This window comes from Mauremys reevesii, linkage group 1 (assembly GCF_016161935.1).
Source record: "Mauremys reevesii isolate NIE-2019 linkage group 1, ASM1616193v1, whole genome shotgun sequence".
Classification (NCBI taxonomy): Eukaryota; Metazoa; Chordata; order Testudines; family Geoemydidae; genus Mauremys; species Mauremys reevesii.
Window position 1 is genome coordinate 139,109,284 of NC_052623.1, and position 17,886 is coordinate 139,127,169.

General features: G+C 39.6%; 1 protein-coding gene across 4 annotated transcripts in view; it reads right to left on the minus strand.

Moving 5' to 3' along the window:
• FANCB (FA complementation group B) overlaps positions 1–17,886 on the minus strand; it is a 28,376-nt gene that overhangs the window by 2,870 nt on the left and 7,620 nt on the right. For all 4 annotated transcript variants that reach the window (XM_039520412.1, XM_039520414.1, XM_039520415.1 and 1 more), the window contains 7 exons: positions 16,003–17,033; positions 13,894–14,046; positions 13,243–13,335; positions 8,632–8,760; positions 7,832–7,995; positions 4,508–4,962; positions 1,617–1,854 (listed from right to left, as the gene is read on the minus strand). In XM_039520412.1, coding sequence (XP_039376346.1) covers positions 1,617–1,854; positions 4,508–4,962; positions 7,832–7,995; positions 8,632–8,760; positions 13,243–13,335; positions 13,894–14,046; positions 16,003–16,926 — 2,156 coding nt within the window. In that variant the 5' untranslated portion in view covers positions 16,927–17,033. The remainder of the gene's footprint in view (positions 1–1,616; positions 1,855–4,507; positions 4,963–7,831; positions 7,996–8,631; positions 8,761–13,242; positions 13,336–13,893; positions 14,047–16,002; positions 17,034–17,886) is intronic.

The following is a 17,886-nucleotide window of genomic DNA, read 5'->3' on the forward strand; positions in this document are numbered from 1 at the left end:
ACTCAGAGACATGTATTATTTTCCAAGGGTAGTAAGCAAACACAACCCTTAAAGTTGCTGAACATACATTATTGCACACTCATGGAACCGTAAATTTTGACATATTAAATAGCATTAGTCCTGTATATAGTTTGATTTTATGCATGGGTGTCTGGGCAGAGCACAAATGATTGCAAAAGGTAATCCAATCAGATCTTCTAATAGGCACAGGATGGTAATTTAAAAATAGCCCTAAATGGCTGTCACTGCTATGCTATGCATATTACACTATGGCAAAATAATTACAATGAAAAAATGATATTCTGCCTCAAACTCAAGTTATAGAGGATGTGACATTGCACCCCATATTCTTCATAGTGATATTGCTATATGATCATAGCATAATTCTGATGCAAGATAGCCATGTGAGGTGCCATTGGAAAAGTTATGATTTGCTGAATATGATTTCTTAAAATCATATACATCATTGCATGTATGATGTATCATTTTTGTATCTGAAGTTATATATACTATGTATCTGTATTTCAAATGTACTTACACCTGGGTAACACCCACGAGACAAGATGCTTTCAGTCTAGATAGCTCGTTGGGAAGGGCCTATTCAGAGCAATGAGCCATTAGGGAAAACAACAGGCCTTAGGAGAAGCTTATCACCCACCTGATGAGCTATCCTGAGAATGTTAGACAGCCTATGAGTGATGGCTGCTATGACTCTACACGGACATGTGACCAGGCCCCATGATGCCGAAGTCCATCTTGGAACGTCAGTATTTTTCCACAGACTGGGCTGGGAACCAAGCTTTGGAACAAAGGATTCCCACCATATGCAAAAGCTATATAAGGCAGGGAGTGACATCATCTGGCCTTCTTCAGTCCCCACACAAGACTACACCTGGAAACACCTGAGGAACAAAGACTGAACTGGGGGAAGTGCTGGACCCAGGCTAAAGGGATTTCTAGCCTGTGAATGAAACACCTGGGGGATTCCAAGCTGTGAAGCAAGTGCAGCTTGCCCCTTAAAAATCTGCAGCCTGCTTATATCATCTCTTAGGGTGAGAATCTGCTAATTCGTATCCAATCTATCTAGTATATTAAGCTTAGTTTGTGTTTTTTGTTTCTTTTGTTAGTAATCTGCTTTGATCTGTTTGCTATCCCTTATAAATCACTTAAAATTTATCTTTTGTAGTTTATTAACTTGTTTTGTTTTAATCTAAATCAGTGAGCTTTGACTGGAGTGCTTGGGGAAAAAAAATCTCTCGCTTGGTTACCACAAGTGTGCATTGTTCTCGTCACACTGAGGGAGAAGTGGACCGGGTATTAAACCCTTATACTGGCCAGATTTGACCAGGGCAGGATGGTACTGCTCCGGGGTCCAGGCTGGGAATCTAGTGGTTAGAGAGCCTGTGTGTAACTGCAGCTGGGTGTGTCCGTACCTGTATGAATGCTGGTGAAAGTGCAGGCTGGAGGGCTTTGCAGCTTGTCACAACAGTATAGTATGAGAGGGAGCCCAGAATGGTGGATCAGGGGGCTCAGTGGTACCCCAGCTCCAGGTAGCACCCCAGAGGGAACCCATCATATAGGTCTTGGTATTCCCTAAGCTTTCCAACTACTATTACCTGCAAAACAATGTTAAAGTTCCTTCAAATGGAGTTTTTAGATTCCAGTTAAAGACAGTGCCACGCAGACTTCCCAATTTATGACAAAACATATTTTCAGGCCATTCCTTGATTGGCATACACTCCATTTGTGACAGTAGCCACATGTTCACTGGAGTCAGTGTGCAGTCAGATGAGACTATCTGAAAGGAGAATTTGAGAGATACTGCAAGAATAGAAAATATATCTTCCATGGTGCCTGTAAAAGAAAAAATATGAAAGGGTATTAAATTTAAGTATTTAAATACACCTCTACCCTGATATAACGCTGTCCTCGGGAGCCAAAAAAATCTTACTGCGTTATAGGTGAAACCGGTGGATCAAAGCAAGTTTGATATAACACGGAGTGCGCAGCCCTGTCCCGCCCCTCCCCCGGAGCACTGCTTTACCACGTTATATCCGAATTTGTGTTATATCAGGTCACGTTATGTCGGGGCAGAGGTGTATTTTACTAGTTAACAAATACTGATCAAAATGTGTTTTTCTTTCAGATTTCAATATCTCTTTTTTACTGCTATTTCAAGAAAGCTGGAATTGGGACATTTCAATGTTTCCATGGTCACAAATGATATCTACCTTGCTTACCTAGCAATGGTAAGTCCCTCTTGCTTGATCTTACATCAAAACCATCACCCTTGGATTCTACTTCACCTCACAAGTCTACCAAAGCATCCAGCCCTCCCTAGGGAATTCCCTTCCCACCACCTTCTTATTGGGGTTCTTAGCAAGCATCCAGGTCAGCTGACAATGGGCCTCCTGGATATTAGAGTTGTAGGGAAAAACATTGGTTTGCCAAGAGACTTATCAATAGCCTACTGTGATATTAGTGTGATTGGTGGACTTTGGCTATTGATAAAGTAGCTCCTAAACAGTCTCCTCTTCCCTGGCTTTGCCTTTAGAGATGACAGAGAATTTTGGATTCCCTGCAGCTGATTGAGACAGAGACGAGAGATAACTGTATCACTAGAGAGGGAAGTCTGATTCTAAAACGGTTTTATGTATGGCTGCATTTCTGAACAGGAGTTTCTTCAATTGTTTCAGTGTCATTTGTATGAGATAATCTCAAAATTTCTTGTTAGTTATCTCAGGAAAAATATTTTGTTATATAAATTGTTTATATGAAAGTTAAATATCTCATACTTAGAGGAGATAAGCAGCAGAGTCTGTACCTTTAAAGACATTTTGCTCCCCCTCTCCTCCTCAGAGCAAGCTCTAAGATTTGCCATATAAAATTGTTTGTCAGCTCCTTTTGAAGAATGAGTTTTAAAATAGTGCCCCTTGTTCCTCTATTAAACACGAACAAACTGGAGCTCGCAAATTACCTTCTCCATATCATTCTCTTTTTGTATACCTCTTTCCTATCCCATCATCCTCTTATTTAATTCCTCTAAATTAAAAAAATCTCAGCCTTTTCAATTTCTACTCATGTAGAAGTCTTTCCATGCCTCTAGAGATGTCACTTGTCTCTGGGCATCTTCTATGACTGCTATATCTTTTTTTGTGAGAAGATGACCAGAATTGAATGCAGTATTCAGGGAGAAGGCATTGATTTATAATGGGATAACATCATTATATGTAAAACTGATATCCTAAACATTGTTTGCTTTTTGATCACCAATGTGCATTGAACAGAAAAGTGGATTATGGTTATTTTGATCCCGGCAAAGTTTAAGCAGAGCTGGTAAGAAAATTTCAGACAAAACTGTATACACTGTTTTGCCAAACCTGAAATTTCTTGTGAAAATGAGTCAAGTTCAACAACCTTTTGATGAGCATTTGCCAAATCACAGACAATTGCCTGGTTCCCTGCCTGCTCACCTGGTCAGCTTCTGGGGAGCTGTGCCATGCAGATCATGAATCCCAGGATTTCAGGGTCTGTGGCTCCAGAGCAGCCCCACTATATCAGCGTTCCCAAGATTCCTGCCGGTAGCCTGAAAGCCCTGGGGATTCTCAGGATTTCCAGGCTTCCTGCTGTGGAGGGATTACTGGGGCTCTGCTCCTGGTGCCATGGCAGGGAACCTGGCAGACTGGAGAATCCTGGCTGAAGCCAGGGCTCTCAGGACTTCCAATGTTTTCTGTCATGGAGCTGGGAGCCTGGAATGAGCTCCCAGGGTCTGCAACTTTGGGGCACTTTCCATGGCAGGGCTGCCCCAGCACAGTACACCCTGAGCAGGCCTGGGAGCCAGGCAGCTGCTGAGTGAAACTGACAGTCTCATTTTTCACACGACAGCAGTTGGATGGGAGACCACATTTTATTTTGGAAATACCATGTGTCAGCATTTCTGAAATGACATTTTTTCAGAATTTTCAGGTCACAAGAAGTTTTGAAAAAATTTGTTGTGTTCCAATATGGAACACAACCAAATTTCAAAGTGTCAAAATTTCTCAAACCAGAAATTCCTCAACTAGCTCAAGTTATATGAAGTTCAAATTATTCTTTCCAGGATACATTACCTTCCATTCATCATCTGCCATCACAGTGCCAACTGACTTCGTTTTGTTAGGTCCCTTTGAAGTTCCTCAGTCTTTTCTAAATAAAGAATCTAAATTTTATGTTACCTCCAAATTGTGCACTGCTCTCCATCTTTTTAAGATCAATAAATATATTTAAACACTAAACCTAGTACAGAACCTGGGAGCAACTCACTTAACATTTTTCCATATTGAGAACATTTTTCCTACTGTTTTCTGTCTCAGTCAGTTTCTAATTCATGACTTTGTAATGAAATTAAACATATTTTGATAAAAATGATCACAACATGAAAAAATGAGAATATGGCTTGAAAACAAAGATGATTAAATTAACCAGCTCTTATGACTAATGTGAACAAGTCGATGCATTACATATTTACCTGTATAATGACTATTATTTCTTAGCAAGTTTACTGAATATTTTCCACTTGAAATATCTTCCAGACATAATGAAATTTTCCCACATAGTAAAGTCAGTTGTCTGCTTTCCTGCAGGTTGTGATCTTGATATTTTCTCTTGTTAGCATGCAGTAGTATCATACAACATATATCACGGAATGCCAGCAGCGGTGAAAGGCGGGTAACAGCAACAAATGTCTTTGCCCCATCTGACAGAATTTTAGAAGGTCTTCCAGGGAACTCTTTTTTCAGATCATTCTTGCTATGGAAGTCCAATTTTATCCTTTTTGGTTGTGGTTCCATTTGGCATGAGGAGATAGACAATGCTGAGAAAGTCTTATTCAGTTTAACTATTTTACTCTGACACTCAATAACTGGAGAAACTGAAGTGAAGTCATGCTCCATTACCAGGGATAAGCTGACATCATTCAGTGACCTGTAAAACCCATACAACATTATTGTACTTCAAATTCACATTTTATAGTCAGACAAATATAATCAAAGCTTTGCAAAGATGCGTACTGACATTTAGTGCTTTAACCTTTTGGAGATTCAAGATTTTATACTGTCAGCGGAATTACCAAAGAACAGATGAATTGATCAAAAATCTTTAACATACTTTCAGACTAATTCATGTGATAGTGCAAAGGTGTCTGGTAAGAACTTTGAAGGTATATTTTTAGCATATACTTTACCCAACACAGTATGCATGGAGTTCGGTTTCAAAAACACAGGCTGGGATTTTCAGACGAGCCTACAGGAGCTAGGTGTCCAATTCCTATTGGAAGTTAATAGGATCTCTGTGCTTAATTCTCTTAGATGTCACTGAAAATTCCAGTTACAAGTTTGTGTAGATGAATAATTAAAGTTTATTTTTAAATTTTGTTTTAAAAAGTATATTTATTTATAATGCAGTACAAGGATACCTAACATGCAGAACAGCAACATTCTTTCCTTCTTTAAAATCTGTTGAAGGATAGGGCCCTTCTGCTACTCCATACTTAATTTTAGAAACGTCTATGTAGTTTTGTTCAAATAGCGGGTGAATTTCAAATTAAGATTCTAAATTACTACATTATTTAACTTAATAGATATGATACAGTGCTCTGTGAAATTTGTGAAATGCGCTATTCACTTTAATATAACTATGTACTGTTCTCTCACAAGGGCCCTTAAATGACTTGAAACAATGTTTTTGTTAATTTCGTCAGTCAACTAAGCTTCAAGCTATGAGTCAGATTTAAAAGACTCATGTTTAAGAGTTTTCTTTGCAGTGAGGTAACATCTTATGCTACAATACAACATTGCAATTTTGCTCAAAAGGAAGGGGAAACGTTTTTAGGCACAGGCATCACTAATTAAATATTCTGTGGTCCATTAAAAACAATTACTATGTTAAATACAAAATTACTACCATCAGAGCTAAAAATTAAAACTTAAAAGTGAAGACAACCTCTTCCCCCAGTAGCTCTTAGAGATGAAGATGAAGTCAAGTTTTTGTTTTTTTTATAAAGCTATAGCAATCTGGCACTTGAGAGAGACTATACCTATTGCTCAGGCACAGTGGCTAAAGGGCTTAGCAGGTCAGTTCTCAGTCATTGGACACATTTTCAGTGCCATCGTCCTAAAGCGTAACTTTCCGAACTTCTTCTACATTGCTTGTGGGAATATACATAGGTCAAAAGGTGAGAGCACTGCCTCTAACAAGCAATATATGTTCCTGTGTCAAGTTCATGAGTTTCAAGTATTTACTTTAAACCAAGTTTTCAAATTAAATACTTGCTAATTATATTTTTCTAGGACATAAGTGATATTAGTGAACACCCTCTAGGGATGGACAATGTTCAACTAACTATGAAAATGAAGATACATAACAGAATAAACAAGCCGTTTTAAAGAACGTTAGTTTTATTTAATTTATTTATACATACATATGAAGTGCTACAAATTTATTTACACTTGATTTAAATCATGTGGGATTGCCAAATTTTTATTTGACTTCATACCAAACTGTAACATAATTCAATTTAGAAGACTAACACGGAGTATCTGGATGCACGCCACGTGGCCAGGTGTTACAAATGTTATGGTCAACAAAAAGCCTGCAATGTTTTCTCCTGTACTTTTCTCTTAAAATGACATGGACTCTTGCCAAGAATGGAAACAGAAACAAACATTTTTAGATTTACTGAAGGAACTATGCTAAGGCAACAATAAGGGTACAGTGAAAAATAAATCCAGAAATGCAAATGTTAAGGAACTTTTAGCATTGATGTAGCCACACTGCACATAGGTAGTGTATTATTACGTTCAGTTTTCTTGCTTCCTATGTAGTTTAAAATTTATTTAAATTTATAATGGAGTTGCTAATCCATGGCTCTTTTACAATTAAAGTGCAGCTTGTGGAGCTCCCCACGTCCCCTCTTCCCCTCCGTATTCCCAATACACCAGGCTCAGGGGGAGATCAGGGTGTTTGCCCTGCGGCAGGGTGATGTAACTAGAGGTTCTGCCAGAGACAACTGGTGGCTTCTAGTGGAGGGGCACAATCTAAAGGTTTGTTCCCTCTCCCCGCAACAGCTTGATTCAACCCCCAACCGCGACACGCTTCCCCCCTTACTCTCAGCTGCCCCTTCCCGCAGCTTCCAGATGTTAGCTCTGCAGGGAGAGGCAGCAGCAAAAGCGGTAGCTCTCCTTGCAGCTCTCAGCTGTTTGTCGCTGCCTCTCTCTACATCTATAGCTCCCAGCTTGCCAGCTCCAGCAACTGCCATGCAGAGAGTGGGCCTGGCACCACCGTGTGACTGAGTGGGACCAGCAAAATCTGGCAAAAATCGGGGAACCCTATGTGTCTCCCCCCCATGCACCTTTGGCTTCTGCCCAATGGGGAGGAGGGTCTTGGGGCTTCAGCCCCACGGGGCATGTCTGCTAGGGCTAGTGGCTTCAGCAGGAACAGGGCTGAAGCCCTGAGCCTGGGCAAACGTCTCCCGCACAACTGAAGCCCCAAGATCACCCTCCCTGCAGGGCTGAAGCCTTGAGCCTTGGGCAGGTGCCTCCTGTGTGGCTGAAGTTCCAAGACCCTCCCCTCCCACCCTACAGGAATGAAGCCTGGAGCCCCAGCTGGTGCGTCCCGGCTCTTGAACTTCTGAAAATTGTCATGTGTGACCCAGAGGGTAAGTAAGTTTGGCCACTCCTGGTTTATAACATAAAAATATAGATTTCTAAAGCACAGAAAGTTACAAGTCCAATTTTTAACTTTGTAACTGCAGGATCCAACTTATAGACTAATTTATTAGAATGTATTTACTTACAAGTTAGGGGATTCTGTTATTTTTACTCCAATTACCAAACTGTCATCCACCACACGTTGCCATAATTTCTCTACGAGATATTCTGGGACCTCAGATGTCAATGTCTTCTTTTTACCAAGAGGATGAAGATTTTCTGCATCATCCCAGAGCGAAACAAGACCTTCCTTACAGAAAAAATATCTGTTTAAATAACTGAAGTGCATATAGTATAATTCTTTTACTGCAGTAACTAAGTGTTTTTACTTTCCTGATTACCAAAAAGTATTCAGCTGGTCATGAGGATGAAACAGAATTTTACCTGGAATGTGCTATACCTGAAGTATTAATGGAAATTTCCAGAAACTAATTCTATCCTGTACAATAAATGTAAGATGTGTTTATCTAACTGTGCTTTGCCATGAACTCCTCAAATGCATTAAGAAACTCAAAATTCATCCTTCCATTGTGAAACTGATTATATATTTCAACAACCCTGGACTGCCACATAACCCAACTGGCTTATGTGATCAAAAGTTGTCTTGCCCTATTGCCCTCTTAATTTCTTAATAGCTTTTGGTACCTAAAACTATTAATTAGCTAGACATTGACTGAAAAGTGAGTCTTGAGATGCCCTAAAATAGAGATGCTCCAGTACAAGCTAATTGAATATGCTGCATATCTAGGGCAGTTTCCTTAAGTCTGTCACCTTTTCAACCCACAACTGAAAAGTCAGTTTTCTACTATATACCCATCTCCAGTTAAAATAGATCATATTTCATTTTGAAAAAATATAGAAACCATGACAACACAATCTATTTTACCTCTTCTGCGGTTGGTAGGATATGCTCTCGCTCTTGGACAAGATCTATTAATGCGGAGCAAGATTCAAGAAGAACCTTCTCCTTGAGCCGTAAATGCTGCTGTAGTTCCCGAACAGAAGTGCAACCAGCCTGGGGGGTATAAAAAAGGATGGTGATTAGACTTAAGTCAGCAAAGTATAAGTGGAAGTGCCTTAGGGCCTTTCAGGTTTACATTCCACTCTAGACATTTAAGTCAAGATTTTTAAAAAATAGGGTGCCTGAAGTTGGGCACTGAAATTCACGTTTTGAAAATCAGGCCACTTTGTTGACAAAACAAAGTCTTCCCCCCCCACCCCCAGCCCAAATTAATAGGGTTCTGTCCCTTGATGCCTAGAAAATCCCTGAGATTTTGGAATTAAATCAATGTGTCATTCAAAAGTTATCACGTTACATCCAAACAGTGAAATGCTTTTAAGTTGAGAGTAGGAGCTCTAAAACTTGTCACTAATAAGACAAAAAAATTTCAAAAGAATCAGTGTTTGGAATAATGTTTTGTTAGTGTTGTTTGTGTGGTCATTTTCATTTCCTAGCCGTAAATGAAGCCCTGGGACTTAAATGGCAAATTTCATGCAAATGATGCTGTCAATTCTACTACAAGAGAGCAAGACAAAAAGTTGTATATTACAATATAAAATAATAATCAGCAGGAGGATGGAAATTTTACAATCCCAGAGTTCTCTCTCTTCATTCTCTGTCAGATCAAAAAAAAAATCAAAAAAAAAATTTTTCAATAAAAAAGAATACATGGGAGGAGGAGTCAGGTTCATGAGGCTCAAAGCAAAGATTATTGCCTTCGAGAAAGTAGGAGAGACAGGAAGGAGGCACCTATAAAACTTCAGTGGCCAGACAGGAAGGTACTGACCTATAAAGCTTCAAGGGTCCAGGCTACTTTCGAGGCTTATGCAAAGATTACCCTATGGATATATTTTTCTATAAGCATTTTTTTCTGTGGCCAGCACTCACCCAAACCACTACCTAGACTAGAAATGGGGAAAATAAAGCCCTGTATCATCAAAGGTTGATGAAGCATATGTTGCATCTACATACTGCTTATATCACATTATGAGTACAATGTGGTCCTGACCTGATCAGGGCATCTACGTACTACTACACATACAACAAAAGAAATAAATCACAGTGCAGACTGCTTCATTATCTCTACCAGTGGCTTCATATATGTTGAGCAGGGCTTATAATAGCAGAAAACTATAGAACACAACATAAGTGATCCTCTGAGGGCAGATGAGCAAACTATTACCTAAAAATACCCCTTACAAGCTCAGAAGATTACAGAGCCACTCCAGGAGTGTATCTTAGCTTGAAAAGTTAACAGGTAGAACAAATACTTGTGATAATTCTCATAAATTAAGCATGGATATAAGTACTCATACCACAGTGATGGGGTCATATAATAACCAAGAACAGTAAGGTAGTCTTCTTTTAGAATGAGATCATCAAATAATTCTACAGATTCTGAGCCATATCTATCACAAAGCCAGATTGAAAGAAGGGGGGGAGTGTAGGGGAGAAAAATCAAGAAAGTCTGAAGACTCCAGGCACATCACATTTTCTTCACCATAACATTACTGGAGCTTATGAAAGAGGAATAAGATGGTGGTCATAAGGTTCCAACAGAAAGCTGAGGACATAAAACTGAAGAAACTGGATGTGTTCTGGACTTTGGAAAAATCACCCCTTATGCTTGCATTATTTTTCTTAGTCAATTCTGTTTAGGCATTTTACTTTTGCTTACTTGTTTCGCAAGCCTACCCCCATAAATCAGCTGCTGACACATGGGAAAATATCATCAAGAGGTTAAGTGTCCCATCCATGGTCAGAGACCAAGTCAGAATGAGGACCCAAATCACTTGACTGCTAGGTGTGTGCAAAACCTAAGAGACCACTGTGCCCTCCTTTCTCTTAAGGCAAACCATCACTGATTAGAGAGCCTACGACTGCCCTGCCAGAAAAGAATCTCAAGCAACAAGAGTAACCACTCAAATATTAAGTTGGTATTTAAACACAGTGTATATATAATGGCCATTGTGATGGTCTTAGGTATTTTGATAGACTAATTTCAACATTACCCCCAAATCCCTTTATTTTCCAGATTTAAGTTGGAAACAAGTAAATCCTCTGAAAACATTTGTGATTTTTTTCCATTGCACAGAAATTTTATATATTTCCACACCACTGGTTTTGTTTCTGATGCAAGAACATTTGCAATTTAGTAGGTTCAAGTTCTGCTCTCAGGTACACACATCCAACCTGTAGTAAGGTATGTGAGGAAAGACAAAGAAGATTACTTGGCTAACAGAGTAATGAAATATGGACCACCACTGATGCAAAAACAGAATATTTAATATTTATTTCTCCCTGCACAATACTATATGATACAATTAACAGCAGAAATTATTTTTTGCTTTTTTTGGCATAAATTTATCTTATGTTCTACAACAGGTATACAACGTAAGAATGGTCATACCGGGGTCAGACCAACAGTCCATCTAGCCCAGTATCCTGTCTTCTGACAGTGGCTAATGCCAGATGCTTCAAAGGGAATTAACAGAACTGAGTAACTATTGAGTATTCATCCCTGGTCATCTAGTCCCAACTTCTTGCAATCAGAGACTTTGGCATACCAAGAGCTTGGGGTTGCATCCTTGACCAGCTTGGCTAATAGCCATTGATGGACCTACTCTACATGAACTTATCTCATTCTTTTTTGAGCCCAGTTATACTTTCGGTCTTTACAACATCCCCTGGCAACGGGTATGCTGACTGGGTGTTGTGTGAGTAAGTACTTCCTTTTGTTTGTTTTAAACCTGCTGCCTATTAATTTCATTGGGTGACCCCTAGTTCTTGTGTTATGAGAAGGGGTAAATAACACTCTCTTATTCACTTTCTCCACAGCATTCATGATTTTATAGACCTCTTTCATATCCCCCCCCTTAGGTCATCTCTTTTCTAAACTGAACGGTCCTAGTATTTTTAATCTCTCCTCATACAGAAACTGTGCCATATCCCTAATAATTTGTGTTGCCCTTCTCTGTACTTTTTCCAATTCTAATATATCTTTTTTGAAATAGGGTGAGCAGAACTGCATGCAGTACTCAAGATGAGGGCATACCATGGATCTACAAAGTGGCATTATGATATTTACTGTTTCATTATCTACCCCTTTCCTAACAGTTCCTAAAACAGTTCGCTTTTTTGACTGCTGCTGCACATTGAGCAGATGATTTCAGAGACTTATCCACAATGACTCCAAGATCTCTTCTGTGAGTGGTAAAGGCTAATTTAGATCTTATCATTCTGTATGGTTTTCACCTATCAATACTGAATTTCATTGGCAATTTTGTCACCCAGTCTTGTGCAATCCCTTTGTAACTCTTCACAGTCAGCTTTTGACTTAACTATCTTGAGTAATTTTGTATCGTCTGCAAAACTTTGCCACCTCACTGTCCACCCTTTTTTCCAGATCATTTAAAATATGTTAAATAGCACAGGTCCAAGTACAGGTTCTTGGGGGACTTCACTATGAACAATGACCATTTATTCCTATCCTTTGTTTCCTATCTTTTAACCAGTTACTGATCCATGAGAGGACCTTCCCTCTTATCTCATGACTGCCTATTTTGCTTAAGAGCTTTTGGTGAGGAACCTCGTCAAAGGGCTTTCTGAAAGACTAAGTACACTAGATCAACCAGATCATCCTTGTCCACAGGCTTGTTGACACCTTCAAAGAATTCTAATAGATTGACGAGGCATGATTTCTGTTTACAAAAGACATGTTGACTCTTCCCCAACATATTATGTTCATCTATGTGTCTGATAATTCTATTCTTTACTATAATTTCAACCAATTTACCTGGCACTGAAGTTAGGCTTGCCAGTCTATAATTTCCAGGATCAGCTCTGGAGCCTTTTTTAAAAAAAATTGAATTACTTTAGTTATCCTCCAGTCATCTGAGACAGAGGCTGATTTAAGCAATCGATTACATACCGTATTAGTAGTTCTGCAATTTCATATTTGAGTTCCTTTGAAATTCTTGGGTGAATACTGGTGACTTATTACCATTTATCAATTTGTTCCAAAACCACCTCTATTGACCATCTCTAGTCTGGGATGGTTCCTCAGATTTGTCACATAAAAAGAATGTCTTGGGTATGGGAATCTCCTTCACATCCTCTGCAGGATTGATGCAAAAATTCATTTAGCCTCTCCGCAATGGCCTTGTCTTCCTTGAGTTCTCAATTAACACCTCGATTGTCTAGTAGCCCAATTGATTGTTTGGCAGGTTGCTGCTTCTGATGCACTTACATTTGTTGTTGTTGTTAGTGTCTGTGTGTTTTGCTATTTGCTTTCCAAATGTTTTTTTGGCCTGCCTAATTGCCCTTTTACCCTTGACATGCCAGAGTTTATGCTCCTTTCTATTTTCCTCAATAGAATTTGACTTCTAATTTAAAAAAAACAAAAACAAAACAACAAAAGCAAAAACAAAACAAAACGCCACCGCCTCCCAGCAATTTACATATTAGGAAATACAGAGAGCGCTACAGAATGCAAACCTGTAACCTTGCTTCGAGAGCTTGGATGGTAAGAAAACCATTCTCTTGTAGTTCTTCCGTAGGAGGAAAATCCTCTTTACAATTGATGTTGCTCTAAAGAAAAGAAAACATTAGTCTACCAGCTGAAAGCAAGGTGCAGCTTATTGACATAGAATTATAGAAGAATCTATGATGAGATATTACAAAGCCACAAGGACCATAATGTGCAATAATAAAAAAAAAATCGTATCTACCAAATGAAATTAGAGGTTAATGGTAAATATTGCAAAGACCAATTTATGAGAGGTTAATTAACAAGTGTCAGGCTCTTAATTAAGTGTCTTTGTTTGACCAGAAAATAAACAGTGTAGCGAGTGTTGCTATATGAAGTATCAACATGAAGCCTTTTCAGCAGCATTATTTTAATTTCCCCAAAGATCTTCTATTATTGACTGTCATGTCAAGTCAGACAGTTATTTCAATTGATTCTTGTTTGTTATAACTTCACTATTAAAATCATAAGGCATTGTATTCAAATTCAAATTTAAGGGGACTTGATAGCATATGTACAGCTTCACTTTGCAGAAATATTTCTATTAATATATTGAGGTTCTGTTAATGAAATTTCATTAGCATGTACTCAATGGGTAAGAAAAGGTAAACTGAACTTACTTCATAGCTGACCTCTCCCAAATCGGTTATAATGAATGTACTTAAACTATCTGTATTGGATTTGTTCTTAAAAAGCAATAAAATTTGTTCAGTCCCAGTGCCAATAAAGTCATCTACCAGAACAGACTTCACTTCTTGCCATCTAGAAGCAACCTGCAGTTAAAAGCAATATTAAAAATGTATACACCTTTTTCTAAGACATCTGTATTTGAGATTCAATTTTGTTACAGTTTGCCTACGATTATTCACTTTTTAAAAGAGCACATAAGAGAGCAATTACTTTATTTGCACAAGCAGGTACTTTTAGTCTAGGGCTGCGGTGGGCAACCTTTGTGGCCCGAGGGCCACATCAGGGTTGTGCAACTGTATGGAGGGCTGGGTAGGGAAGGCTGTGCCTCCCCAAACAACCTGGCCCCAACCCCCTCCCACTTCCCGCCCCCCTCAGAACCTCCAACCCATCCAACCCCCACTTCTCCTTGTCCCGACCGCCCCCTCCCGTGACCCCCACCCCCTATCTAGCCCCCCTGCTCCCTGTCCCCTGACTGCCCCAAACCCGAGCCACACCCCCACCCTCTGACAGCCCCCCACCCAGGGCTCCCATCCCCTATCCAACTGCCCTCTGCTCCTCGTCCCCTGACCACTCCCTCTCGGGACCCACCATCTTTAACTGCCCCCGGGATCCCACTCCCTTATCCAATGCCCCCTGCTCCCTGACTGCCCTCCCGACCCCTATCCACATCCCTGACCGGCCCCCCGGGACTCCCACTCCCAACCCTCCCTGTTCCCCATCCCCTGACTGCCCCCTCCTGCCTGACTGCCCCCCAGGACCTCCTGGTCCCCACCCTCTTACCAGCAGCAGGAGCTCACAGCCGCAACACCCGGTCAGAGCCAGCTGCGCTCCTCACGCTGCCCAGCGGGAGTGGCAGGCCAGAGTGCTGCCCTCACAGCAGCGTGGCTGTGGGGGAGGGCCCAGGGACTAGGATCCCCAGCCAGGAGCTTAGGGGCTGGGCAGGACTGGCCCGCAGGCCGTAGTTTGCCCACGTCTGGTCTAGGGGCTAGACCATGGTTCTGTGAGCTAAAGTCTCAAATTCTGTTCCTAGCTCTATCATTGACTAGCTGTGTCATCCTGGACAAATCAGTTATCTTCTGTCTCAATTTTCCCCATCTGTAAAGTGCATATAATGTCTTTAAAAGAAAAGAAAAGTCCTCTTTTCCAGATAACGTCTTTCAAATACTGCAACTTTTGAGTGTTTATTCGTAAATATAATTTACAATAAGAATTTTCAGAATTTATTGAGACCTGTGATTTAGTCATGTGATTCCCACCAATATTAAGATAGTTGTAGAGCTAAATTTTGCACCACATATGGAAAACTAGCTTATACACAGAACAGTTAAGGAGAGGATAACTTCAGGCATTTAGAGCCCTCCATATTCCCTCTCAAAGCTCAAATTACAAACAAAAATATCAAATTAAATGTTTATGTCAATTAGGTCCATTAAATGCAAAAAACTGAACAAAAAGGGTATTTTGTGCACTTTGAAGGCAATCGAAGAGTTTCCAAATAAAGCAAAATTATGCAGAGCTTTGGCAGCATATCAAGAAAACACTAATAATTCACACTGCCTCATGAATTTACGAAAACTAAAGCCAAAAAAATGTCCGTGGGCTTCACCTGCTGCATTTCTTTGTTGCCAAAATGTCAGGGAAAGTTAGTAAAATTCAAGCAGCAAATTTAAATTTGGGGTCAATATCAATTCAGTTCAGTTTTCTAAAATGGATTATGTAAAAACATTCATAACAGAGTCTTGCTATATGGGCAATTCTTATTATAAACAACTTTTGAAATAAGGACACTGGCCAAGCCTCAATTTTTTAATTAAGCAACTGAATCATTTACTGTGTTTTTTTTTGACAAATCACAGAGCAACACTAGAAAAGATGTACTCTACTGTATTTAGGTCATTTTAGTGGAAGCAACATAAGGAGGAGCAGAGGGTGAACACTAACCTCTCTCTCGTGGGAACCTGACTTACAAATGTAGATGGGGAGAGGAAACAGAACCCTTAAAAACTTCCATTGTTTCTAGCTATATAAAACCACAATACCTGAAAGCTGTCTCTCTGCACAGCACAGACATTTCCAGAAGCAAATGACACAACATACAGCACGTCATTTCTGCTTGTTGTCGCTACTTGTATTGAACAGGGCTCCTCATATGGAAGCTGGCAGGTACCTTTAGGAAGACTGTCTTGGAACCAAATCAACTGTTTTTTGTGGGTGACGGCAACAACTGATGTTCTGAATTGGCTTCTTGATATCGCAGTCCTGCAGACATGCACACAAGATATCACGCTGCTATAGGCATGAGGCAGAAAACAGGTGCCAGTTAATATTTTCTGATTTTCAATTGCATATACAACGAACTCACTACCCCAGATGGCTCCATCTGATAACGAAAGTGTTTGCCCATCTTTTTCTTCTGGCAAACAAGCAGTTCTTGTCCCTAATACTATGATGCCTTCATTCTCAATCTCATCCGCCCATTCAATGGAAGAAAACTGAACAGAAGCACTTAGCACTGTGCAAGTTTTGGTAGAGACATAAAAGAGTTTTTTCGCATGTCTCCATAACACTGTTGGACCATTAAGCAACCTTATATCATCTTTCAATTCATAGTCCAACTTAAAATTTAAGCATTGTTCAAATTTGTTGGAGCTGTGAAGCAACAATAAGAAGTATTTGAAAACACTATTATTTTTTTTCTCTCTCATCAAAATACAGGGGAGATTAATTCCTGTTCTGAAGTCTGCTGCACAGCGGCAACAAACAATTTCAATATTCAAGCTCCCACCATGCTTGCTGAACAGTCCTGAGGATTTTTGAACGAACAGCTTAGTGCCACTGTCATATGCCATTCTGTTGACATGTAATCTTGTTGTTTTTTCAGCCGCACATTTTGCTTTTGACAGCTGAAAAATGAGGATTTCTCCATTGTAAGATAAGATGTTTTCTTGTTCATCTGATAACATTTCTCTTTATGGTTATTCCACTATATGGATTCTGGACGTCTCTCCATTTTTCATTAGGATAATTTTTCTGTTGAACAAAATTTTTAATCCAATCGATCTTTTTCAATCTACAAAAGAAATAAAAGCTTTTTAGATTAATTGAATATAAATTACAAGGATTGCACATAGAATCATAGAATATCAGGGTTGGAAGGGAGCTCAGGAGGTCATCTAGTCCCACCCCCCTGCTCAAAGCAGGACCAATCCCCAGACAGATTTTTGCCCCAGATCCCTAAATGGCCCCCTCAAGGATTGAACTCACAACCCTGGGTTTAGTAGGCCAATGCTCAGACCACTGAGCTATTGGTTACTGGTTACAAGTCAATCACATGGTCCCTACTATAAAATTCTGGCGTTAATGTGATGTTTGCCACACTAACAAATGCAGGACTAGAATCACACTTAGCAACTTTTTAATCAAATATAGGTAATCAGTAATATTTTGTGGTAGAGATTTAATATTTTTACTCTTAATATGACAAAATATCTTTTAGTTTTTAACATTATTTATCAAAATTATTAATTTACTGGCTGCCATCAATTCTACAACATAAAATAATGTATTTCATTTAAGCTATTTGATAACAAAATTCTATTAAGTTGTTTCACATGTATGGAATCATGAAAATTCAAGAAGGTAGCTCTAGGAAGAAATTAAACAGATCTGGAAATTGCAACTCCAAGAACTCCCAAACTATTTACTCAGGCATAATTCTATTTACATTTAAAGAATTTATTACATAAGAATGGCCATACTGGGTCAGACCAAAGGTCCATCCAGCCCGGTATCCTGTCTGTCGACAGTGACCAATGCCAGGTGCCCTGGAGGGAGTGAACCTAACAGGTAATGATCACGTGATCTCTCTCCTGCCATCCATCTCCACCCTCTGACAAACAGACTAGGGACACCATTCTTTACTC